At 52.4% G+C, this 25,869-nt stretch overlaps 1 protein-coding gene across 2 annotated transcripts; it reads right to left on the bottom strand.

The window, feature by feature from the left end:
- Positions 1–6,345: 6,345 nt before the first annotated feature.
- APOD (apolipoprotein D) lies at positions 6,346–13,521 on the bottom strand. Of its 2 annotated transcripts, none has more exons than XM_042459642.1 (5): positions 13,465–13,521; positions 11,616–11,792; positions 11,221–11,342; positions 9,138–9,226; positions 6,346–7,026 (listed from the first exon to the last, which is right to left on the bottom strand). In XM_042459642.1, the coding sequence occupies exons 2-5, from the start codon at positions 11,760–11,762 to the stop codon at positions 6,791–6,793; spliced, it is 594 nt and encodes a 197-aa protein (XP_042315576.1). In that variant the 5' UTR covers positions 11,763–11,792; positions 13,465–13,521; the 3' UTR covers positions 6,346–6,790. The 2 variants fall into 2 exon arrangements, with proteins under 2 accessions (XP_042315576.1, XP_042315575.1); XM_042459641.1 differs by lacking the exon at positions 13,465–13,521 and having other exon boundaries at positions 6,346–6,534; positions 6,815–7,026; positions 9,129–9,226; positions 11,616–11,917.
- Positions 13,522–25,869: the final 12,348 nt, after the last annotated feature.

Below are 25,869 nucleotides of genomic sequence, written 5' to 3'. Positions count from 1 at the left end.
CATGACGTCACAAGCGACGGCCGGGAGAGAGGGGGCGGGGCCAATAAACAGCCAGAAGGACTTCAGCTCCCAGAAGCCTCTGCCCTCTTGGCCAATAGTCTGGCATGCTGGGAGCCAGAGTTCGGGAGTCACCTTTGGTGCTCGAATCCCAGAAGCCTCAGCCAACATGGCCATTAGTCAGGAAGTATGGGAACTGAAGTCCAAACCATCTGGAGGGCCAAAGGATGAGTCCCGGCCGAGGCCCAGGAGGAGGACAAGGGCCGGGAAGAAAGGAGTCAAGAGAGAGTCCGCCCGGATCCCTCTCCCCAGGGCGCCTCTCGCACGGAATCCTGGGATTTGCAGTTTTATTCCTGGGCTTCAGCCCAAGAGCGCCGGTGCCTCCTCCACAAGGCCTACGTAGGGAGGGTCCCCAGGATGGCGCCATGGCGGTCAGAGGGGGGCCGGGGGCAGTATTTCTGCAGGGCGGAGGCAGCCACTAAAAGGACGGGCCGCCCTGGCCTCTCGCCCTGACTCCCCTCTCACAAAATGGACGCCCTGAGCCCCCTCACTGACAAGACAGCCGCCCTGACCCTTGCCCTGACTCCACTCCCTTCACAAAATGGCCGCCCTGAGCCCCCTCACTGACAAGACAGCCGCCCTGACCCTTGCCCTGACTCCACTCCCTTCACAAAATGGCCACCCTGACCCGTGCCCTGACAGCTCTTGCTTCACAAAATGGCTTCCCTGACCACTGCCCTGATGCCTCTTGCTTCACAAAATGGCCACCCTGAGCCCCCTCACTGACAAGACAGCCACCCTGACCCTCGCCCTGACTTCCCTCCCTTCACAAAATGGCCATCATGACAGCTCACCCTTACTCCTCTCCCTTTCACAAAGTGGCCGCCTTGAGTCCTCTCACTGACAAGACAGCCACCCTGACCCTCGTCCTGACACTACTCCCTTCAAAAAATGGCCACCCTGACCTCTCATTCTTTCTCCACTCCCTTTACAAAATGGCCACCCTGCCCCCTGCCCTGATGCCTCTTGCTTCACAAAATGGCCGCCCTGAGCCCCCTCACTGACAAGACAGCCACCCTGACCCTCGCCCTAACTTCCCTCCCTTCACAAGATGGCCGTCATGACCTCTCATCCTTACTCCCGTCCCTTCCCAAAAAGGCCACCCTGACCCCTACCCCGACGCCTCTTGCTTCACAAAATGGCCGCCCTCCTCCCCTTGCCAGTTCTCAGTTCTAACCAGCCCCAGGAGCGGCAGCCCTGCCAGAACGATGGAGTTAGTGGCCAGACTGGGACTGACCATAAGCAGCTCCGCTGATCGGTGGAGAGATTCTGGGGGCTGCCACTGCATCACCCAATGGGCTCCCTTTGGCAACAGCTGCCGCGCTGGTTGTTTTGTTGTGCCACGCACCCTTTGCCCAGCGCACTGACTGGCTGAAAGGGCTTGAAGGGGAGAGATGGAGGGTGGCGAGCTGTAGCGCCATGTGCTTTGGCCCTTTGCTGGCGGTGGTTCCTGAAGGTGAGCAAGGAAGCAACCCAGGCTAGCACAGCGCCACGGAGAAGGCCACGGCGGCCAGCACTGCGGACCAAGGCTTGGGAGCCACGGGGCCAGTCAGGGCCTCCTGCCCCAAACTTGCTCTGGGTGGTAGGAGTCCCCATTGTGGGCCGTGGATGCTGCTGCTCTGGCAGAAGGAGCCCGGGCCCCACATGTTTTTAACGTTGTTGTTGTTGTTAACTGCCTTCACATCGATCTTGACCCACAGGGACCCTATGGATGAGACATCTCCAGGGCCCCTCTTCTCTGTTCCATCCATCCATCTGGCCTGTGGCCTTCCTCTCCTCCTGCCTCGCTTCACACTTCCTAACAGGATGGCCTTTCCCAATGCCTTCTCATGATGTGCCCAAAGTCCCACAGTCAAAGCCTGGTCATCTTGGCTTCTAGGGAGATTTCTGGCTTGATCTGCTCCAGGACCCCTTGCTTTGTCCTTTGGGCTGCTGTCCATGGGATCCTTCCTCTGCCCTCTTCATCTCAGACGCATGGGTTTTCTTCCTGCCTTCTCTCTCGCATCCAGTGGCTGCCATGGTTCTGACTTTGGTGCTGACTTGGATATCTTTGTGTTTGAGGATCTTTTCTAGGTCATTCCTAGCCGCCGTCCCCGGTCTTCATCTTCCGGTTTCCTGGCTGCAGCCCCATTCTGATCAGTGTTTGATCCCAGGTGATGATGGGCATCCTGTTTCTATGCCCTCATTGTCTAGACCAGTGATGGCGAACCTCTCTGTGGGCACACATGCTGTCTCCCTAGCACAGAGTTTGCCAGAGGGACGTGGCACTTTGCAATAAATAAGTGGGGTCTGGGTTGCAGTTTGGGCCCTCGGTCTGTAAAAGGTTCAGCATCACTGGTCTAGACTGAGCTTGTTAAGATCCTACCTGTTCATCATTTTTGTTTGCTTGATCGTCAGCAGTAAGCCTGCCTTGGCACTTTCTTCCTTGACTGTCCTGACTGAGTAGTTGCTCTAGCTCTGCAGTGTTGTCTCCTTATAGTATTGTGTCGTCTGCATATCTTTGACTGTTGACATGCCTTCCTCCTGTTTCCACTCCTCCTCCTTCTGTGTCCAAGCCTGCTTTTCTTACACTATATTGTTCAGGATATGAGTTGAATAGATGGGGTGATAAGAGCCACCTTGGCCTGACTCCTTTCTCCATTGGGAACCATTCTGTTTCTCCCTCTTCTGTCCTGACATTTGCCTCTTGTTCTGAGTACAGGCTTCTCTTCTTGACACTCAATGAAGTCTTTAAGGGCAGCCCATAGCCCTTCATGGTCCATGCAGGCAAAGGCTTTGCTATAGTCTAGAAAGCACATGCTGGTTCTCTTTTGGAACTCCCTGTTTTTAGCATATTAGTATATTATTTGAGTATTTTATAGTGTGGTGTTTATTGTTTGCTTTTTGTTGTATATGTTTCGATATACCGCCCTTTGGTGGAAAGGGCAGTATAAATAAACATGATGATTCAAAGATACAGCCATGTTAGTCCCTAGAATCAGTATGTAGAGAGATCTTTATGTAGCATGAGCTTTCCTAGACTTTAGTCTACTTCCTCAGATGTATATAGACTCTAGATGCATCAGTCTAGGAAAGCCAATGCTGCCAACCTCTTTCTTTCAATGAGTCTCAGAGAGGCTACAAGATCATAGAATCATAGAATCATAGAGTTGGAAGAGACCACTAGGGCCCTGATCCAGTCCAACCCCCTTCTTCTGCCATGCAGGAAATCCAAATCAAAGCATCCCTGACAGATGGCCATCCAGCCTCTGTTTAAAGACCTCCAAGGAAGGAGACTCTATCACCCTCCGAGGAAGGAGTGCATTCCACTGTCGAACAGCCCTTTTACTGTCAGGAAGGTCCTCCTAATGTTGAGCTGGAATCTCTTTTCCTGGGGCTTGCATCCATTGCTCCATTGGGTCCTGTTCCCTGGAGCAGCATAAAACAAGCTTGCTCCCTCCTCAATATGACATCCTTTCAAATATTTAAACAGCGCTATCATATCACCTCTTAACCTTCTTTTCTCCAGGCTAAACATCCCCAGCTCCCTAAGTCGTTCCTCATAGGGCTTCATGGTTTCCAGACCTTTCACCATTTTGGTCCCCCTCCTTTGGACACATGGCTCCAGTTTCTCAATGTCCTTTTTGAATTGTGGCGCCCAGAACTGGACACAATATTCCAGGTGGGGCTGACCAAAGCAGAATACAGTGGCACTATTACTTCTCTTGATCTAGACACTATACTTCTATTGATGCAGCCTAAAATAGCATTGGCCTTTTTAGCTGCCGCATCACACTGTTGACTCATGTTCAACTTGTGGTCTACTTGGACTCCTAGATCCCTTTCACACGTACTTTCATTCAGCCATGTGTCCCCCATAATCCTATATCTGTGCTTTTTATTTTTCTGCCCTAAGTGCAATACCTTACATTTCTCCGTGTTGAAGTTCATTTTGTTAGCTGTGGCCCAGCTTTCTAGTCTATTCAGGTCATTTTGGATCTTGATCCTGTCCTCTGGAGTATTAGCTATTCCTCCTAATTTGGTGTCATCTGCAAATTTGATAAGTATGCTCCCAATTCTGTCATCCAGGTCATTGATGAAGATGTTGAATAGCTCTGGGCCCAGGACAGAGCCCCACTGGACACCCCACTGGTCACTTCTCTCCAGGGTGAAAAGGAGCCATTGCTGACCATCTTTTGGGTTCGGCCGATCAACCAATTACAAATCCATGTAACAGTTGCCTTGTCCAGCCCACATTTTACAAGCTTGTTTGCAAGAATATCATGGGAAACCTTGTCAAAGGCCTTACTGAAATCAAGATATACTATATCCACAGCATTCCCTTCATCTACCAAGATGGTCATTTTATCAAAGGAAGAGATCAGATTTGTTTGGCATGACTTGTTTCTCTGAAACTCATGTTGACTTTTTGTGATGATGGCATTGCCTTCTAGATGTTCACAGACTCTCTCTTTAAGGATCTGCTCCAGAATCTTTCCTAGTACTGATCTCAGACTAACTGGAGGATCATTGTTGGGATCCTCTTTTTTCCCCTTTTTGAGGATGGGGACAACGTTTGCCCTCCGCCAGTCGGCTGGGATCTCTCCTCTTCTCCAGGAGTCCTCAAAGACTATTACAGTGGTGCCTCGGGTTACGAAATTAATTCGTTCCGCCGCCGCTTTCGTAACCCGAAAAGCATTCGCAAGCCGAAATGCCATAGGCGCTAATGGGGAAAAGCCGCGATTTCGTGCGAAAAAGCCCCGAAAAGCACCAAAATTTTCTTCGTAACCCGAAATAACCTTCGTAACCCGGAACAGTTATTTCCTATGGGATTTTTTCGTATCCCGGAAATTTCGTAACGTGGGTATTTCGTATCCCGGGGTACCACTGTATTGCCAATGGCTCCGATATGACATTTGCCAGTTCTTTTAATACCCTTGGATGGAGTTCATCTGGTCCCGGAGACTTAAATTCATTTAGATTAATAAGGTGTTCCTCTACTATCTCTTTACTTATTCTGTCCTCTGCTCCATTATCCTCAGGTTGAGCCCCTTTTCCTTTTCTGAGAAGACGGAGGCAAAGAAGGTCTTGAGTAATTCTGCCTTTTCTCTGTCTTCTCTTAGCATTTTGCCATCTTCTCCACGCAGTGAACCTATTGTTTCCTTCTTCTTCCTTTTGCTGCGGACATATCCAAAAAAGCCCTTTTTGTTGTTCTTAACCTCTCTAGCAAGACTGAGTTCATTCTGCGCTTTAGCTTTTCTGACTTTACCCTACACATGCCTGCTATTTCTTTGAATTCCTCTTTGGTGATTTCCGCCTTTTCCCATTTCTTATACATCTTCCGTTGAAAGTTCCTTAGTCTCTTGAGACATCTCCCGTTTTTCTTTCTCACTGGAACTGTTTCAAATTGTGCCTTCAGTATCTCCCTTTTGAGAAAGTCCCATCCGTCCTGAACTCCTTTATCTTTTAGTATTTCTGACCAGGGATCACCCTCAATACTTCTCTAAGTTTACTGAAATCCGCTCTCCTAAAGTCTAGGATGCGTGTCTGACTCTGCCTGGCTTCTCCTTTCCACTGTACAGTATTTCAAACTCCAGGAGAACATGGTCACTTCCACCTAAGGATCCCACCACTTGCACCCCATTAACCAAGTCATCCTTGTTGGTTAGGATCAGATCTAAAATAGCTGACCCCCTTGTTGCCTCTTCCACCTTTTGGACCATGAAATTGTCTTCCAGGCAAGTGAGGAATTTGCTAGGCCTTGAGGATTTGGCTGAGTTTGACTTCCAGCAAATATCAGGATAGTTGAAGTCGCCCATCACTACTATATCTCTCTTTTCTGACTGTGTGGTCATCTGTTCTAGAAAGATATCATCCAATTCCTCCGTCTGACTTGGGGGTCTGTAGTAGACTCCCACCGTAACATCCTTGTTGTTTCCCTCCCCTTTGATTCTTATCCAGATGCTCTCCACTTGGCTTCCATGATTGATGTCCTGGATCTCTTCTCTGATGTAAATGTCCCTGACATATAGTGCTATTCCTCCTCCTTTCCTGTTTGGCCTATTGCTCTTTATAAGATTATACCCCTCTATTTCCACATGTCTCTGCATATTGTTGCTACTGTTGTTGTTGTTGCCTCTAAATACATCTGAGGAAGTAGACTTTAGTCTACCAAAGCTCATGCTGACAACTTCTTTCTTTCAGTTAGTCTCAAAGATCTCTCTACATACCGTTGTGGTTGTTGTTGTTGTTAAACCCAGATCTTGGAAGCAGAAGAAACCAAACAAAATTATGCAAATGCTTGCCTGGCAAAGTTTATTTTGAGCAGAAAACACCAGACGTTTCCTCAAAAGAGCGTTGGGAATTGAGCTTCACCCGGAAAGGCCATGCTGCCCAGTGGGTTTCAGCCTCCAGCCGCAGGGAATCTATGAAGGCAGCTACATCTTGGGCAATAACCGTTTGTTAATCTTGAGCCAAACGTGAACTTGTAAGCAACAGCTGGAAAAGAGGCAGACCTCTTAAAATAGGCGTTAACAAAGTGACAAACAAACAGATGGCCTGCCTTCCTTCCTTCCCTCCCTCCTTCCCTGACATCCATCCTTCCTTCCCTTCCTTTCTTCCTCCCTCCCATCTTCCCATCCCTCAAGGCTTTGCTATCTGAGACAAAGAAGCAAGAAAGTCAGTCTGTCGGTGTGTGCGCGCGTGTGTCTGTGCGTCTCTTGGTCTGTCCGTCCATCCGTGGGTCCCCTGCAGGCTACACCTCCGGAGGGCAGTTCACCTGGTCGGTGGGCCTCATCCGGGCTGTGTCGATCTCATAGGACTGGAGGATGCTCTTCAGGTGGTCCACAGTCTCCGGGTGCAGTTCAGGCGTTCGGGACATGATCCAGGCGTAATCTACGTGGAAAAGCCGGAGGAAGGAAGTGCAGGAGTAGACCAGGGCATAGTTTTCGTAGTCTGTAGAGATGACCCAGTAAGGGGCTGCAGGCATGTCTGGGGAGAGGAAAGAAAGGCACTGTTATCCTGGGGAAGGGGGCCAGCTCTGCTCCAGCAGGGAGGCCGCCTGGCTGCTTGCTGTGGGTGCAGTTCAGTGGGCACCAGGGAGGCCTGTCTGGCCAGTGCCCACTCAGGACAAGAGCCCTGGCTCCCTTCTCTGCAGGATCACACTGGTCCAAGAACCAAAACGTACAAACCAAACCCCTGTGACCTTCTTTCTCACAAGGAAGCAATGGCTCGTCTGTTTGTTTGTTCATTCTTGAATAATAGGGCTGGCTATGGAGGGCCCTGGCTGGCTGGGGCCATGAAGCCAAGGAGGGCATCGGGGAGGATGGGACTCATAGACATGTGTGCACGGGTGAACATCCATTCCTTCCAGACTCCGGACTTGCCAGGCACACTCTCTGGGGAGCTGGTAGAAGTCCAGGGGTGGGCAAAGGGGTTGGGTTGCAAAGAGGAAGCAAGATGGCCTTTCTTGCCTCAGCTTGCCTGGGCACCCCAAAAGGCACTGTGGTATCTGGCTGCCCCTTCCCCTCTCCTGCCCACCTTCCCCTTGCAGAAGACATGAGTCAGCAGTGCAATGCGGCAGCTAAAAAGGCCAATGCAATTTTAGGCTGCATCAATAGAAGTATAGTGTCTAGATCAAGAGAAGTCATAGTGCCACTCTATTCTGCTTTGGTCAGGCCCCACCTGGACTACTGTGTCCAGTTCTGGGCAGAACAATTCAAAAAGGACGTTGAGAAACTGGAGCCATGTGTCCAAAGGAGGGCAACTAAAATGGTGAAGGGTCTGGAAACCATGAAGCCCTATGAAGAAAGACTCAGGGAGCTGGGGATGTTCAGCCTGGAGAAAAGAAGGTTAAGGGGTGATATGAGAGCCCTGTTTAAATACTTAAAGGGATGTCATATTGAGGAGGGAGCAAGCTTGTTTTCTGCTGCTCCAGAGAACAGGACACAATGGAGCAATGGATGCAAGCTCCAGGAAAAGAGATTCCAGCTCAACATTAGGAGGAACTTCCTGACAGTAAGGGCTGTTCGACAGTGGAACGCACTTCTTCCTCGGAGATTGTGGTGGAGTCTCCTTCCTTGGAGGTCTTTAAGCAGAGGCTGGATGGCCATCTGTCAGGGATGCTTTGATTTGGATTTCCTGCATGGCAGAATGGGGTTGGACTGGATCAGGGCCCTTGCGGTCTCTTCCAATTCTATGATTCTATGATAAGAGCCGCTGGCCTCGGCCGGTGCTTGGTCTCAGAAGCACAGCTGAGATTTCTGGAGAGCATTTAGGCAAAGGAAAGGCACCAAGGGCCAAAAAGAGAACCCAAGGGATTCCCCTCAGCGTGAGGGTGATAGTGGCTGAGTGTGGCCAAGCACAGAGGGGAATGTCTTTGGGGGCAAAAGTGGTGGTGGGGAGAAGAATCTAAAGTCTGCATCCATACCAAGGGGGTCTGCACTGGGGGTGAGCCAGTGAATGAGTGGGAAAGGGATCAGGGGATGGAAGAAGAAGGAGAAAAGGGGACTCAATGGGAACCCCAGATCCTTGGAACAAAAGCAGGTCCTTATGGGGGACCATGGTTGGGTGCTGAATTGAGATGCCAAAGCCTGCTCCACCCCATCCCTCCCTATGTGTGATTCTGTGGCACACCCTCTCATGGCATAGTGTGCCTGCATTTCTGATCATGGCCCTTGGAATAGGTGAAGGCAGGACTGGGGATAATGCACCCAAAGGCAATCCATACGACTTGGGCACTGGAGAAGTTTCAATGCCTGGGGCTGCTTAGCTAGTATGTGAATGTGTGTATGGTCACATAGTCAAGCACATGGGGTTGTGAGTGGGGCTCCTCACCCCTCCTCCTTTCCCCACCTGTGTTCTGCAGAGAGCCCCCAGATCAGTCCTGCTGGCCAGGAAGGGGATCCCATCCATCTGGTGGGGCTCTTTGTTCCTGCCTTGTCCATCAGTGCCTCCCTTGCCACTGCTGCATGTTGGCTAGCATGGCTGATGGTCAAGCGCCAGTTAGAGACCCATTGGGGTGGGGGCTCCCTCTTTGACAGAATACCTCCCAGACGCTGGAGGAGTAGGGAGTCACACATGCCCACACGCACCAGACTTACACCAGTTGAACTTGACGTGCAGCTTGGCTGGTTCCTGGTGGTCTCCTTGGAAGGCCTCCCCCTCAATCTCGTTGATGGTGCCGTCCATGCTGGAAAGGAGTAGTGGACCAGAAGGTGGAGGAAGGGCCAGAGCCTGGCTGTGGGAGATGCTGCCTCCCTGGGAGCAAACTGGCCAAAGAGGCCCTCCTTCCCAAACCCAGCCCCCCGCCAGCCCCTCACCCTTCCTAGTCAATTAGCAACACCAGTTAGAATGAGCAGGAAAGCAGAGTGCTTGGCAAGGATGACCAGCAGCATGGTCTCTGTGCCAGGTGCAAGAGCCTTACAGGGAGTGTCACAGCGGGAGCGCGATGCGAGCCTTTAGTCCAATGCTTCTCAGAGTGGGACACCTTGGACCAGGACCGGCCCCTCGGCTGCTGGTTGTCAGTCCCTGGCTCTCTGGAAAACTGAAATTGCTGCCCCCATCATCAGATATCATGAGATGCTGCACTTTAAACAATGATGCCCCAAATGGTGGCAGGGGTTTGAAGGCCAAGCAGCACTTTGGATTACAGGGCCAGAGTCAAGGGAGTCCAGACCTCAGGGCCTCTGCATGGTCTCTAAAACAGACCCTGGCTATGACCTGCTTCCCCCCCACCCCCCAAAGACTGAGAGTCAGGCCTTTCTTGGTGGTGGTTCCCAAGCTGTGGAACGTCTGGTTGCTTTCAGGAACCAGTTAGAAATAGATTGGTTTGTACAAAGGCGTCAGGACATGAGCAAGTGTTTGCACTGCTTGCGCTGTATGTTAGCAGGCATTTGTCATTATGTATTTCTTTTAGGTTTGTGTTCTGTCACTTGCCATGTTAGCTCTGTGGTGTGTCTGTGGTGGTTGACCGTTACCCACCCTGAGCGTCTCTGGGAAAGACATTTGCACCAAACACCACAGAAGGCCAGCCTCTTATGACCTCAGGGGGAATAGGTGCAGGGTTGGGGGCTTTCCCAAGAATCCCAGGTCTTTGCTGGCGCCTGATGGCCTCTGGGCCAGCAAGTGAAGCAGTGGGCTTCTAAGCCAAATTTCAAAAGAGCTGGCCAAGGGGCTGAGAGGGCTCTGTGGGGATGATGGGACACCCTGGGTGTCTCCTTCATAGTCCATCCTGCATCTGGGAGGATGTTCACCAGCATCCCACTCCACCTGTCTCCCTTTATTTGGACAGAAGACAGGATCCCCCAGAACTGAGGAGGGGGCACCCAAAGCTGCCAGAGACAGAAGCACTCTCCTAAGGAATTAAGGCTTCTTGTGAGTAAAGGGACCTTCATGAGCACAAGTTGCCCTCCTGCCCACCAGCCAGAGGAACTGTGGGGGCTCAGCCTTCAAGGCCTCCCCCTCGGAGGTACAGAGACCTGGGCCAAGATCCTCATCCCGCTCCCAGACTTGATCCCTCTGGCCTTCCAAACTAGGAGCCTTTGCTTGGATGCCCACCTGGCTGTGGGACCTTTGGGCAGCTGCCCACCTTGCTCCTTCACTGGACCCCAGAGGATGGCCCAGCCCAGGGCCCTGTTTATGGAATGGATGCCCAGATGCTCAGTTTGCGGAAGAACCCATGTCCCAGCCTGGCCCTTGTTTTCTGCTGTGCGTGTTACAATGGTCAAAGCCCACAGACAGCATGGCTTAGTTGGCATAGGGTGGAGGAAGCCATGATGTCAGTGGCCAGGTGGCTTTCATTCCTGCCTAAGAATACCACAAAGCCCACTCTCTCCCACCCACCACCGAAGTGGAAGCAGCGGCAAGTCTTGGCTGAGGGCAGCCCTGACGGAGCTGGCCGGACACATAATCCCAGCAGAAGCCCCTGGGTCTTCCAGAATGAGCTCCACTTGTATGAGGCTGGATTATGGCTGCAGTCCACTGGACAACAGCAGTCACTTCCACTGCAATTGGTCAGCTACATGTGGCCACCTGGGATGGTCCTTTCTGGGCTGAGGAGGCAGCCAGCCACAGATGTGGGCAGCTGTATATTGCTGCATGTGATCTCGTGCTCCATGTCTCTCCCTTCACCCGGGACCATCCATTTCCCTCCACCGCTGCCGCTACAGAATAGCAGTTACTTACTGGACCTCCTTGTTCACCACTTTAACTTTCCCGTTTTCCCTCAGTGAATAGTTTGCCTGGATGCAGTTGCCTTTCTCAAAGTTTGATGGCAGCTTCTCAATTTCATACCATTTGCCTACATACTGAGAGAGAGGGAGAGAGAGAGAGGCCAGTTAGCACTTTTGAGAGCACCTAGCGTGGGGTGGCTCTGACCCACATGCCTCTCAGCAAGGTGCCACCAGCCTTGAGCCAACCCCTCCTTTTACCCCAGAGGAGGCCCCTTCTGCTCTTGCCCTACATCCAGGACAAGGAATCCACTGCCCTCCTCACCCGTCACACCAGCACATGGCAAAGTGTAGCATGGTGATTCTTTGGATGCCAGCCCTGAAAGAGAAGCCCCAATGGTGCCGTCCTACCTTGTGGATGTCAAAGACCTCCTGGACCGGGGGGTCTGGGCACTTCCCCATGTGGAAGGTCTGGGCCTGAGTCAGGCCCAGGAGGAGATGGAGGAGGAAGAGGGGCAGCAGCCCCAGGCGGCCCAAGGAAAAGGAGAAGAAGGACATGGTGGCCAGCAGGAATGGAAAGATGATCTCCTAGAGGGAAAGAAGGAGCTGGTCAAGCATGGGGAGTACTGAGCAAATATCCCACTGTCTGACCAAGAGGCGCTGGAGAAGCCATGGAGGCTCCCGGACCAGCCTTGAGGGAGTCATGGCAAGCCCCCTGCAACAAAGGAGAGCAGAAGCAAGGTGGCCAGGGAAGCCATGGAGTAGGAACCCCCAAATGCGCAGCCGGCCTGGGAAGTGCCCACAGCCCCATGCAATGTTTTGGCAAAAGGCCTTCCAGCGGTTCCATGCTATCCTGGTTGGAAAGGGAGAACTTTGGGAAGAGCCTGCTTTTATTTTACGTTTTAAGCATCATGTATTCCAAATGTTTTGTTTTCAGTCGCCTCCCTGGCAGCCTCAATATGAGCAAAACCAAACACTGAGTTTCAGAAAGGAAGGGAAATGGAGGAGTCTGCATGCTTCCAAAGTTTTTCAAAAGGAAACTCCTCAGCAGCTGGAGGATTATGCCTGGCTTTTATTTTCAATCCTAGGAAGTAAACTGGAGAGTCAGTTCATCACTATCATAGGATCGTATAGAGTTGGAAGAGACACCAAGGGCCATCCAGTCCAACCCCATTCTGCCATGCAGGAACTCTCAATCAAAGCATCCCCATTGATAGATGGCCATCCAGCCTCTGTGTAAAGACCTCCAGGGAAGGAGACTCCACTACACTCCGAGGAAGGAGTATGTTCTACTGTCGAACAGCCCTTACTCTCAGGAAGTTCCTCAGAATACATCTTGTTTCTCAAGACTCTGCTAATCCTGGGTTAAGACTTCTGAATGATCCAAGTGACAGACGGGAAAGCAAGTGAGCAAGAAGACCTGGGCCTTCCAGGGCAAGTGGGTAGTTGTATGAACCCCACCTGAGCTCGGGAGCAAGGGGTGGCAAGGGGCTTTTGCACCCCCAAATGATCCACCTCCAGTTGCTTTCATGGCTGATCTCTGAATGGCGAGAGCAAGCACCCAGCACCAATGGGAGAGCTATGGAGCAGATGACTCTGGGGCCAAAGGCTCTCATCAGTCCGGGCCCCCCCCCGCAAAAAAGCCCCCATCTTGGTTCTGGGGAGCCGAGGAAGGGTGTCCTTCTATGAAACAGAGATGCAGGCAGAGCACCAAAACCCATTTGCACCCTCTGCGTTTCCCTTGGGCCTCTTTCTGCATCCTCCCTTCTTTCAGCTCTTCCACTTCCACTTCTTTTTGAATGATGCCCCAAGCTGACTCTGGCAAAGACAGGGGTGGAGGCTGTGCTCTTCCACTTCGGCCCTTCCGGTGTGAGGCTGGGGGGCCACCAAGCCCTGAACTGGGATGCCTGTCCTGGCAATGGGTGCCCTGTGTGTGGAGGCTGGGCACCTGCGAAACTGGGGATAGTTGCAGTGGTGCCTTGGAGAGAAGTGCATCTATTGCCAGCTGTGCACCCACAGACAGAGCACCATTATTCCATAAACTCCCATAACAGTTACAGAGGCTTAAAGGGGGGGGGGGGGGTGTCAGACAAAAGAATGTGCAGAGAAAAAGAACCCACCCTAGATCAGAATTTCCCTCCCCAGACCCCAAAACCCACACACCAACTCAAAGCATCCCCTGAAGAGCAGTGAGCATGCCCACAAAATAAGGCCTGGAGGCTCTTCCATGGGAACAGGAAGGCTGTTTGGTCCTTCCTACCTGGCCTGGATGGTTTTCTGCTCTCCTAAGGATCTGCCGCCCACACTCTCTGCCAGCCTGCCAGCCACCCTCCTTTTATAAGCCTCTCCCAGGCCCTGGCCCTGAGCTCCATCGGTCATGCCCTTCCCTCTCTGGTGCTCACCCTTTCTTCCTTTGTTGATGAGAGGCATGACAGGCAGGCAATGGTACCAACCTGGTGCCAAGCCCTCAAGTCATCTGCCCAGCTGTGAATGCTTCCTCCTTGCTGCCTCTGCGTGAATGAATCTGCCATTTCAAAGGGGCTGGAGACATGCCTTTCCACCATCAGCTGCCCACTCCAGACCAAGCAGCCACAATTTGAGAGTTTTAGCACTAGCCTGAAGCCCCAAGCCACCAACGTGCGCATTGTTGGATGCCCTGCGCCCATCTCCCGGCTCTTCATGCCACCTTCTCTGGTTCGTGGATGGGTCACTTTCCCCAGAACTTCTGCTCTCTCTCTCTCTCTCTGAATCTGGGTCCCTTCAGACCTGGGACTTTATCACACCAGGCAGATAAACTACAAATGCAGCAGAATAATGTCATCTTTGGCTGGGGTTATCACACAGGGTCATGTCTGCCCTGTTGCTGCATTGTATTACTCTTTAGCTTATTTTACTGTTTAGCCTGGAGAAGACGAGGGTAAGAGGTGATATGATATGAGCCCTGTTTAAATATTTGAAGGGTGTCACATTGAGGAGGGAGCAAGCTTGATTCTGCTGCTCCAGAGAATAAGACACAATGGAGCAAGGGATGCAAGCTCCAGGAAAAGAGATCCCAGCTCAACTTCCTGATTGCCATCTGTGCATTGATTGTCAGTTCCTCCAGACAGGAGATCTGGGCCCCACAAGGCAAAAAGGATGCTGAGAAACTGGAGCCATGTGTCCAAAGGAGGGCCCCCAAATGGTGAAGGGCCTGGAAGCCATGAATCCCTATGAGGAACGCCTTAAGGAGCTGGGGATGTTTAGCCTGGAGAAGAGATGGTTAAGAGGTGACACAATAGCCCTGTTTAAGTATTTGAAGGGATGCCATATTGAGGAGGGAGCAAGCTTGTTATTCACATTCTTGCCTTCACCCGGTTGGAAGACATTGGCGTTCATTTTAGGATAGTTTAATTATGATCTGTCTGACAGATTATTTTAATCATTGTTTAACTGTTATTTTAAGGGAGGGAGGAATTGTGGGTGTATTTACTTGAGGTATTGTTGTTGGAATTTTTATGTAAGTTGCTCCAGTTGCATATAACAGAAGCAGGATAGAAATAACAACAACAATAATAATAATAATAATTTATTGTTTTCTGCTGCTCCAGAGAACAAGACACAATGGAGCAATGGATGCAAGCTACAAGAAAAGAGATTCCAGCTCAAGTTTAGGAGGAGCTTCCTGAGAGTAAGGGCTGTTCGATTGTGGAACACACTCCTTCCTGGGAGATTCTAGTGGAGTCTCCTTCCTTGGAGGCTGGATGGCCATCTGTCAATGGGGATGCTTTGATTGGGAGTTCCTGCATGGCAGAAGAAGGGGTCGGACTGGATCAGGGCCCTTCTTGGGGTCTCTTCCAATTCTAGGATTCTATTTCAATTGTTATTAATTTACATCTTTTAATTTATGGCAAAACAGGTCAATGGCAGCAGTATCACTGCTGTTGGACTGTTGTTTCTAGTGTGACCGTCTCTTCTGTTGCAGTTGCGATTATTATGGTGTGCATGGGCATAGTTTGCTGCCTTCCTTCCGGCTTTATTAATCTGAAGTTTATTTCATTTTGCCTGGATTTAAGTGGTTTAAGAGTTAGTTATCCAGCAGGTTCAGGTGAGCCATGCGATCCCAGCCAGGAAGCCTTTCCCGCAGATGATGGTGACATAGGCACAACCCGTTCGACTGCTCACAAGTCTCCTTTGGAGTAATCCCCACGGACGTCAGTTGGTCTGACCCTTGTTGGGTGTTCATGGGGCTGTGGGCAGTCAAGGAAAAAGCCCTAAGCACCCTCCCCAGGAGAGTCCAGGGTGACTTTGGGGGGGGACTACATCTGGCTGGGGGATTCTGGGAGCTGCAGTGCCCTAAACAGAGCTTTCCACAGGGTCTGCTCCTGAGAACCTAACCTCCCTGAACAACATGGGGTTTATTTCCAAAGAAACCTGCAGCCTGGGATAGAAATCGTGGCTGTGGGGCCTCTTCTTCACTCTTCCGGAGTCTCTCCAGCTCCTAGAATCATAGGATCATAGAGTTGGAAGAGACCCCAAGGGCCCTGATCCAGTCCAACCCCATTCTGCCATGCAGGAACTCCCAATCAAAGCATCCTCATTGACAGATGGCCATCCAGCCTCTGTTTAAAGACCTCCAAGGAGGGAGACTCCACCAAAATCTCCGAGGAAGGAGTGTGTTCCATTGTTGAACAGCTCTTACTGTCAGGAAGTTCCTCTGAATGTTGAGCTGGAATTTCATGTCCTGGAGTTTGCATCCATTGCTCCAGGTCCTAGTCTCTGGAGCAGCAGAAAACAAGCTTGTTCCCTCCTGAATATGACATCCCTTCAAGTATATAAACGGGGGGGGGGGGGGGAATACGCTTCACGTCCTGCTGGTCCTTTCCCTGGTGCCTGGTTAGGGTTAAATGCTGGTGCTGTGAGTTCAATCCTGCAGGGCTCTGGGTTGACTCAGCCTTCCATCCTTTCATGGGCTGGGAAAAGGAGTGCCCAACTTGTTGGGGGACATTGGCTTACATGTTGTAATGCGCTTAGAATCAGAGTTGGAAGAGAGCGCAAGGGCCATCCAGTCCAACCCCTTCTGCCATGCAGGAACTCTCAATCCATCCCCTGTTCCTTCCCTGGGTCAGGCTCATGCATGCACAAGGCTCCATCTCCCCCACCAGTGGGTCCCTTCCTCCTTGACCCCCTTTCCTGGCCCTCCCTGTGACGCCAGGAGGCCTCCTCCCAGTCTCCCCTGTGCCCTGCCCCCCCCCCTGCTGCCAGGCATGAGGCCAGCCGGAGGCGGAGAGGAAAGGCCTGCCATGGTCTCCACCCGCTAATTAGCTGCAATTAGAAGGATTAGGCTTTCTTCCTCCAGAGTCAGCAGCACACCTAGCACCTGGCAGAGGGGGAGGGGGCAGGTGGCAATGGCCCTGGAGGAACCCTCCTTGCCAGGATGCCCTCTGGCTGGCCTAGCAGTGCCTTCTGCCAGCTGCCAACCCAGGAAAGGTGTGTGTGTGTGGGGGGGGGATTATCAACTAAGAGGGCCCAGCCGTATCTTCTCCCTCCTTCTCAGATTATGTAGGGTTTTTTCCCTTGGCAAAGCTGGGTCAAGAGCACCCTTGCCTCATTTCCCACCCAATGGGGCTGGCTAACAATGCCCCTATCCCACCATTGGCACATGCCCACCCTCCCCTGGAGGTCCAGAAGGTTCTTGGGCAGTGGGCACTGCTATAGGATGTGCTCTTGTGGCCCATGATGGGGGGTCCCTATGGCCCAGTGGTACCAGGGGCACGTGAGGAGAGGGGCTGAGCTGGATCCACAGCAGAAGGTGCTTCTTTGGGCGCCTTGCGGGCGCCAGTCCTGCTGCGTGGCTGCGGGGCCTCCTTCGGGATGATGTCCCCCTCAGTGCTTGCTGGGCAGGGGAGGCTGAGCCGGAAGGCACTGGGCCCTCTCCCCATGGCAAGGCACTTGGCCAGTCTGCTGAGCCTGGGTGGCTCTGCCTCCTTCCTGCTGTGGATAATGGGGGTTATTGTTTTTTTCTCTGGACATCCTCAGAAAGACCAAAGTTTTGCCTTGACACCCCAACAACTCTCCTGGAAGAGGGAATAGTAGAGAGAGAAGGAAGGAAGGAAGGGACACCTTCCCAATTTAGGGGCAGGCTGTGCCACCGGTTGGGTGGGGCGCAAAATGGATGCCCCTGACTCCCCAGCATGGCAAACAGAGTCAGAGGCTGAAGCAAAGCCCCAGCGAGTCCCCAAAGGCTGCCATGGGTGGGGATGAGGGTTAGGGTGGGGGTCCTCTGCTCCTTGATATGTCTGGGACCACCAATGGCATAACCGATTCTTCCGGGGAAGGAAGGGCATTGCTGCCCCCTTGGAGGACAACAGTCTCCAGTGAGCTTTTCGACCTGTTTACTATGTCTTGCTGAAAATGGAAATAAATTTTGTGGAGATATCAACACAAAAGATGATGATGATGATGATGATGATGATGATGATGATGATGATGATGACGACTTATTTATAGCCCGCCGAATCACACGGAATCAGGGCAGGTTACAACAGTGAAAATACATCAAAATTACAATAAAATTCAAAATGAATTGACACCCCCCGATCCCCGTTCTAAAACAACAACGTTAAAATAATCACAGTATATCACAATATGTCACAATATAAAAACATTAAAATACAATTAGCTAAAAATTGAGGAGAAGTTGGATGGAGATCAACCATCATTGATATTCGTATTCATGTTCACATTCACATTCGGAGGGGAAGCTAAGTCGGAAGTCCTGCAGGAAGAGATCCCTCTCAAGAGCCTTCTTAAAGGCTGACAGAGAAGAAATGTGGCCGATCTCCTCCACAACTTCGGAGCAGCGATGGAAAAGGCTCTCTGGCTGACTGCAGTTAGCCTAGATTTTTTGGCTGAAGTAAATTCTTCCCAGAGGACCTTAAAGTGTGGGACGGACGGTAGGGAAGAAGGCATTCCCTTCAGTATCCCAGAGCCAGGCCAAGATCTCCGCAGAGGCAACGCCAAGGGAGCGCCAGGAAAGAATTTGCCCCAGAAAGATCTGCAGCAGCTGCCAGTCAGTTAGCATGACTAGACAGCCTCCTTTTCCAGGATAAGTCCTACATTTCAACCTTCTGTCCAAGAGGAATTTCAGAATGTCCTCCATTTTGAGCAAGACTAAGAAGCACACATTTATATTTATATTAGTGTTTTCAGCTTTTATTTGGTCATGCCCTTCATTTTTATTGAACATCTTACATTTTGCAGTGCCTTGTCCTCCTTTACAGTGAGGACATCTGGTCACTCTGGGCGAGTGGGACTCCAGTGGTCTGGCGCCAGAGCAGGGCAGCTTTCTGTGGTCAAAGTTCATGGCTGGATGGCATTTGAATTGGGTCCAGGTGGCGACAGCTGTTTGGGTGCCTGTGAGATTGTGGACTTCTTGTTACTGGACTCATTCATTGGCATGGAAAATGCATGTGTCACTTTGCTGCCCAAAGGTCACCCAAGGAGATGTGCGATTCCATCCCCTCCCTCCTGCAAGGGCCATCTGCTGCTGAGCGATCTGGGGGCTGGCTGGGGGGGCTACCCAGCCCCCCCTCTCCCCACTTCAGCCGGAGACCGTGGCTCCAGGGTCCAGCAGGAGCATCTGGCACAACTGGGATGTGGGCTTGGTTCCCCCACAACACAGACACATGCCTGGTGCTGTCACTCTGCATTACAGGTCATGGCCATGTTGTGCTGCTGCATGTTGTTGTTGTTGAAGCTGCATCACCTGGCAAGATCCAACAACAGAGGACTTGTTGGGCTGAGGAACAGTCTAATGACTCCATTTCAGTTGCAGGCGTGGCATCATCTTGCTATAAACAGCCTAAAACATCAGGTGTTGGGCTAATGTCAGCCTGAGGCACATGTGTGTTTGTGTACATGTCTGTGTACTGAGGCCCTCCTGCTGGTGGTGGCCATCACTGGCCAATTGCTCAGGCCACTTAAGCTTTGCCATGGACATATCTGGGCATCACAATTCAAAAAGGACATTGAGAAACTGGAGCGTGTCCAAAAGAGGGCAACTAAAATGGTGAAAGTTCTGGAAACCATGCAGCCCTATGAGGAACGACTCACAGAGCTGGGGATGTTTAGCCTGGAGAAGAGAAGATTAAGAGGTGATATGATAGCCCTGTTCAAATATTTGAAGGGATGTCATATTCAGGAGGGAGCAAGCTTGTTTTCTGCTGCTCCAGAGAATAGGACCCAATGGAGCAATAGATGCAAACTGCAGGAAAAGAGATTCCAGCTCAACATTAGGAAGAACTTCTTGACAGTAAGGGCTGTTCGACAGTGGGACACACTTCTTCCTTGGAGTGTAGTGGAGTCTCCTTCCTTGGAGGTCTTTAAACAGAGGCTGGATGGCCATCTGTCAATGGGGATGCTTTGATTGGGAGTTCCTGCATGGCAGAAGGGGGTTGGACTGGGTGGCCCCTGTGGTCTCTTCCAACTCTATGATTCTATGAAGGTGGGCAAAGGCCTCCATGTGCTGTAAGTCCAGAGAAGAGGCAGGAGAGGGTCCTCCCCGAAGCCTGCCTGTTAGAATCCTGATGTATTCTCTCAGACGTATTGTAACTGTGGATGCTGGGGGGATGGGTTGCGCTTTCGCTAGGCTTTAGAGATAGTGATATGTAGGGCTAGGCTGGACCAGGTGTGGGCTATCTGGTGTCCTTGAGGGTCTGGCTCGCAGAGGCTGGGAATGCAGTTTTGTTTCTGTGAGAAGAGCAGTTCAGGGAAAAGGAATGGAGGATGGGAACTAGTGAAGAGAAGGAGAGGTCCTGTTGCGCGGGGTTTTGCTGGGGGTGGAGTAGTTTGGCTCAGGGAGAAATGTATGCATTGGTTTGGCTGGGAGGGGTCAGTCTCAGCTAAGAAGCTGAGTGATGTGGAATTGCTGATTCTGGAACTATCAATAAAGTGCTGTTGATTTATCAATCAAGCCGACTGGTTGATTGTCCAGGATTCTGGTCTCGCACTCTGACACTGCCTCAAAGAAGCCCCTTTGCTCATGGGTGCCTGCCTCCCCATCTCCCTGCAGAGGCTTGCAGCTGCCACCTTAGATCACCTTGGCACCTGGAAAGCGCAGGCAGGTAAAGAGATGTGCCAAGCATTCCTGGGCAAGGCCACAGCATGCTCCCTGTCCGATCAAGCTAAGAGGCATGGACTGATGGAGGCTGACCCGATGACAGCTCAGGGAGGCTGCAACCAGCAGCTGCTGCTTAGCGTCCGGTCTGAAGGATTGGCTTGCCCCGGTGCCACCTCGGTCAGCCTCCCCCAGATGCAAAATGGGCAATGGTGGACACATTACCCCCCCCTCCCCATCATTGTCCCCGCACAGAGAAACCCCTCTCCCCTGATGCTCCCTGTGCCCATGAGCAACGTCATTCTTTCTCTTTTGCCCATTGCTGGTCAGGACAAGGATACTCCTCAAGGTGTATGTGCACCTGGTGAGGATAGCAGAGGCCATGCGCTCTGCCTCTGAGGTGAGAGGAATGGGGCTGAGCCAAGGGACTTCAGAGGAAGGAACCGGGCGGTAAGGGGACCCCAGTCCCTGGCTGCACTCCAGAAGTGGATGGGACCTTTTTGGAGTGAGAGGGCCGCACCGGAGGGATGTTGCCCACCAGCTAGGCCTGGAGGAGCACCCTCTGCCTTCCATGCGGTTGCCCCATCTTCTTCCTTTCATCATCACCTGACAGAAGAAGGCAACTTTGGAATGTTGTTCTTGTTGTTGTTGTTGTTGTGTGTCTTCACCTCCTTTCTGAGTTACAGCAACCCTAAGGCAAACCTATTGCGTGGTGTTCTTGGCAAGATTTGTTCAGAGGGTTTCCCCTTGCCTTCCCCTGAGGTTGGCCAGGTCACCCATTGGATCTCCATGCCCAAGCAAAAGGGATTTTATTTCTCAGAGTCCACTGGCTCTCAGTGTTGTTTCCCCCCCAAACAGCACACTCCTCCCTTTGGACTTTGGGTGGGTTGCTTTTGGTGCAAGTGCTCTTGTGTCTGGCTGCATGTGGGGACAGACCCCTGCCTCCCCATCCTTTGACCCTCTGGCTAGCTTTCCTCTCCTGGGGGCCCTTTCCTGCATGCATTCCCTTCTTCTTGTCTTCCTTGGGAAGTCCAACCATCCCCATTTGTGCCCACATGCTGGGCTCTGCCATGGGGGCATATGAGTGGGGATGAGGAGGCAGGAGGGCATGAGCCAAAAGGGTGGGAAGGTTAGGGAGACTCTTTCCTAGGTCACTTTGCCTGCCCACCCACCTGCCTTCTTTTCTCATCCTGCCCTGGGCCCACCACCTTGAAACTCATCCCAACCACAGAACCCACTTCACTGGATCCAGTAATGCCTAACTAGCTGGCTGTGACCTTCTTCTCTGAGCATGTGCAGAATGCTTAAGAGGTGGCAACACTTGCAGGGGGTCTGTGCACCAAACCAAGGCCTCCCGACCAAGGAAGGCGCCTGGGTGCCGGAATCGGCAAAGCAAGGAGTGTGTGTGTGCATATGTGTGTATGTTTTTATGCATGTGTGCATGTGTCACAGAGGAGGGGGGCTGTTTTGCTGTTCTCCTGCTGGCTGAACACTTTGTTTGGGCAGAAGGCCAGAGGGGCCTCGGTGGACTTTATTACACCAGGTGCAGCAACCGAGATGTTTAAAGAAACAGGAACATCCAGGGTAGCTGTGTTGGCCATAGAGCAAATCCAATAACATCAGAAACCCATCAAACAGCGATATCTTTATTGGGCCAATCGAAATAGCCAACATACGTGTTTCAAGCTTTGGAAGCTCCAGTGGCTTCTTCTTCATCAGGCAAGATGTTACAAACCATACAGGAGGGAAAAACTGAAGCTGTTAGTCCTGCATTTTGCTCTTTGTTCTCAGTTCAGATGGTATAGAGGGGCATCTCTTGCAGGCTGGCATCTCCTCCTCCTTCTGACCATGTGGCACCGATGGGAGGGCTATGGAGCAGATGACTCTGGGGCCAAAGGCTCTCATCAGCCTGGGGTGGGGGGGGGGGGCAAAAGAGCCCCCATCCTGATTCTGGGGAGCCGAGGAAGGGTGCCCTTCTATGAAACAGAGATGCAGGCAGAGCGCCAAAACCCCTTTGCACCCTCTGTGTTTCCCTTGGGCCTCTTTCTGCATCCTCCCTTCCTTCAGCTCTTCCACTTCCACTTCTTTTTGACTTTGGCAAAGACGGGGAGGGCAGTGTCAGGGCAAAGTGTCCTGCCCACATTCGGGGCACCACTTGCCCACTCTGCCTCAACAGCAATAGCAAGTACATTTCTATACTGCTTATTAGTGCACTGAAGCACTCCTTACGCACTTTACAAAGTGTAAGCTAATTGCCCCCAACAAGCTGGAGACTCATTTTACCAACCTACGAAAGGATGCCAGGCTGAGTTGATCTTGAGGCCCTGGCTGGGATCGAACTCGCAACCTTGTGGTTTGTGAGGGAGTGGCTGCAGGAGAGGCATGGAACCCCTGCGCCACCAGAGGGTCAGCCCCAGCCTAGCCCTGCCAGGAGGGCTCTCCTGGGGCAGTGGCACGGGGGAGCTATGGGGGGTGCTGGCAGAGAGAGGCCTGGTCCTGGGAAGGGCCTCAGCGCACAGATGCAGAGCCAGGTGGGGACTCACCGTGGCCAGGGTCCTCCAGCTACTCCTCCAGCCCAAAGTCCACTGCCACCTGGGCCACCACCGCCGCCGCTGCTCGACCCACCAACTCTGCCACGTGCGCTACTCCGGCCGCTGCTTGTGCCAATGCTATTGCAGCCCAAATCCTCATTTGTCTTACTACAGAGAGAGAGAAATTCAGTTCCCAAAGGGATCAAAGTGAACAGGAAATCAGAGGGAAACTGAAACGCAGAGAGTCCGGTTTCCAAAAGGACCAGTTCCCCGCCATTGTCCATAGGCTGCTTCCCCAAAGCAGGTCCCTTGCAAAGACTGGGAGAGAAGCCCCGCCAGGGCAGCCTCTTCCTCTGAAAGGCCAGGAACAAGCCCTTCTGGAAGACCTGGCCTCCCTCACGGCGGCTGGCTCCAAGACCCTCCGGGAACATGGAGGCCGGCCCTGAAAGCCTCCCACTTCGTGTCATGACTAATGTTGTTGCTCTTGTTGTGGATGTGCCCTGCTGCCTGGATCCATGAGGAGAGCGGGCTGAGAGTTGTTATTGTTATTGTTGTTATTATCAATGGTGTCCCCTGACTCTATGCCTAGAGAGAGATGGATCACAAAATCCATGGATGCCGGCCATGAAAGCCTTCGACTTCAGATGATGATGATGATGATGATTGCTGTACCCTTCCTGTCTGCATGGAGAGAGGTAAGAACTATTATTGCTGTTGCCATTGTTATTATTGCCTCCAAATGCATCTGAGGAAGCAGAGCTGAGTCTAGGGAAAGGGGCTGCAAGGCCTCTCTCCTGGTTCTTATTATTGTCATTGCCATGTCCTCTCTCAACCCATGGATGGGGAGACCTGGGTACGAAACATGATTCCTATTCTCATTATTGCTGTTGTTATTGTATTGTCAAGGTATCCTCCTCCTGCTGCTGCTGAGTAAGAAATGATCATATGCCTTATTGTTATTGCTCTTATTCTTTCCTCTCTGAGGCTCCATTCCCAGAGCCCCGCCCCCAGGACCCTTGATTGACTGCTCCCAGAGGCCCCGCCCCTGCCCTTCAGGCCTGGCTCCGCCTCCCTCCCTCCCTCCCTCCTCTTACGCACTTCAACCTAGCGGCGCCGTTGCTTGCGGTTGCCATGGTTACTACTCACAGAGGGGGTGGGGCCTGGGCGGCTGAGGCTGCGGCGCCCGAGGGACGCGGCGGAGGAGGAGGAGCGAGAGGAAGAGAAAGGCCGGCCCCCAGCCCCAGGCCCACAGCAGCAGTGCCGCTTCCAGGGGCAAGAGGGCGCAAACGGTCCTCCTCCTCACGCTCGGCCGGAAGTAAGAGGAGGAAGAGGCGGGGCCTGAGACTTCACTTCCGCCGCCGCCGCCAGCGAGAGAAAGAGGAAGGGAAAGGAGGAAGCCAGGAAGGAGCGCCTGCCACCTCTTTCTCCGGGGCCCCTCAGTCTTCCTTTCCCTCCCTTCTCCCCTGACGCTGGGCCCGAGAAGGAGGCCTGTGCTCCGGGAGGGGCGCCTCACTTGGCCTGGGCCTCCTGCTCCTCCTCCTGGGCTTTGGGGAGGAGACCGTCCTTCCAACTCTATGGTTCCTTGGAGGCTGCTGTCTTGGGCGCAGGAGGGTTCCTGCATGGCAGAAGGAGCCAGTTGGAGGGTCTCTACCAACTCTAGGATTCAGAGGGACCCAGGATGGCTGAGCCAAAAGGGTCCCAATGGCCTCCTTCGTGGGGTCCTAGAAGCGCCAGCATCGGACCTGAGGTTTTGGGGGGCCCAGGAGCCCCACCGTCGCCTCGCCCTCCTCCTCCTCCTCCTCCTCCTCAGGGCAAGGCAATGGTGGGTCTGCTCTGGGCATGAGGGGGGCTGTCTCAGGGATTGGCCCCAGTGCTGTCCCTAAGGGGCAGGAGCAACTCATGGGGCCAGTCCTGCATTGACCCTCCAGACCAAATCCTTAGCAATGCCCTTTTGGCACTGATCTCATCCGTGGTCATTCGCATAGAAGCCGCTGGGCGTAATGCTGATAGTTGTGACATAAACAGCTAGCAAATTCAAAACCATACCTTCAGATCCCAGTGGCCTAAGCACAACCTAAATCCATTTGCTGATAGATAGAGAGAGAAGATTTGGTTAGGGATTAAGTCGGGAGGCAACCCTCCTCGAAGATGGCCACAGAGCCTGAAAAACCCAGCGAAAGCTATCGCTGATGTTAAGTTTCCTGACCTTTGAGACAATCTCCATTTGCCACAAGGACAGAAGCAGGAGGAGGAGGAGGAGGAGCAGGAGGTGCCAGCCTGCAAGGGATGCCCCTCGGTACCATCTGAACTGAAAACAAAGGACTAACAGCTCCCCTCCTGTTTGGCTTGTAACACTTTGCCTGATGATGATGAAGAAGAAGAAGCCAGTGGAGCTGGTTTATAGTGTGTGTTTTGGTTGGCCCCATAAAGGTATCGCTGTTTGGTGGGTTTCTGATGCTGTTGGGTTTGCTCTGTGGCCAAGACAGCCACCCTGGATCTTCCTGTTTCTTCCAACATCTCGGTTGCTGCGACTGGAGTGATAAAGTCCATCGAGGCCCCTCTGGCCTTCTGCCCAAACAAAGCGTTCAGCCGGCAGGAGATCAGCAAAACAGCCCCCCTCCTCTAAGTGACACAGGCACACATGTATACACACTACACACTCCTTGCTTTGCCAATTGTGGCATGATCCAGGCGCCTTCCTTGGTCAGGAGGCCCTGCAAGTGCTGCCACCTCTAAACTGGTGAGTTTGGCTAGATAAGCGTTCTGCACATGCTCAGAGAAGAAGCTCACAGCCAGCTGGTTAGGAATCCCTGGGTCCAGTGAAGTGGGTCCTGAGGTTGGGATGGGGTTCCAGGTGGTGGGCCCAGGGCAGGATGAGAAAAGGCGAGTAGGTGGGCAGGCAATGTGCCCTAGGAAAGAGTCTCCCACCCTCCTCACCCTCAGCCCCAAACACATGCCCCCTTGGCAGAGCCCAGCATGTGGGCACAAATGGGGATGGTTGGACTTCCCAAGGAAGACAAGAAGAAGGGAATGCATGCAG

This window comes from Sceloporus undulatus, chromosome 3 (genome assembly GCF_019175285.1).
Source record: "Sceloporus undulatus isolate JIND9_A2432 ecotype Alabama chromosome 3, SceUnd_v1.1, whole genome shotgun sequence".
In the NCBI taxonomy this organism is placed as follows: Eukaryota; Metazoa; Chordata; class Lepidosauria; order Squamata; family Phrynosomatidae; genus Sceloporus; species Sceloporus undulatus.
The sequence above is the reverse complement of the archived record's forward strand: the minus strand, read 5'-3'. Positions and strand labels throughout refer to the sequence as shown.

What these genes read in the sequence shown, in the direction of transcription:
- APOD (XM_042459641.1), bottom strand. Translation starts at nt 11,762, where the DNA reads ATGTCCTTCTTCTCCTTTTCCTTGGGCCGCCTGGGGCTGCTGCCCCTC. An exon ending in GTTCAACTGGTGTAAGTCTG is followed by an intron (nt 7,027 to 9,128) that starts GTGCGTGTGGGC and finishes TCCTCTCCCCAG; the next exon opens with ACATGCCTGCAGCCCCTTAC. An exon ending in GGATGAGGCCCACCGACCAG is followed by an intron (nt 6,535 to 6,814) that starts GTGAACTGCCCT and finishes CCTCTTTTCCAG; the next exon opens with CTGTTGCTTACAAGTTCACG.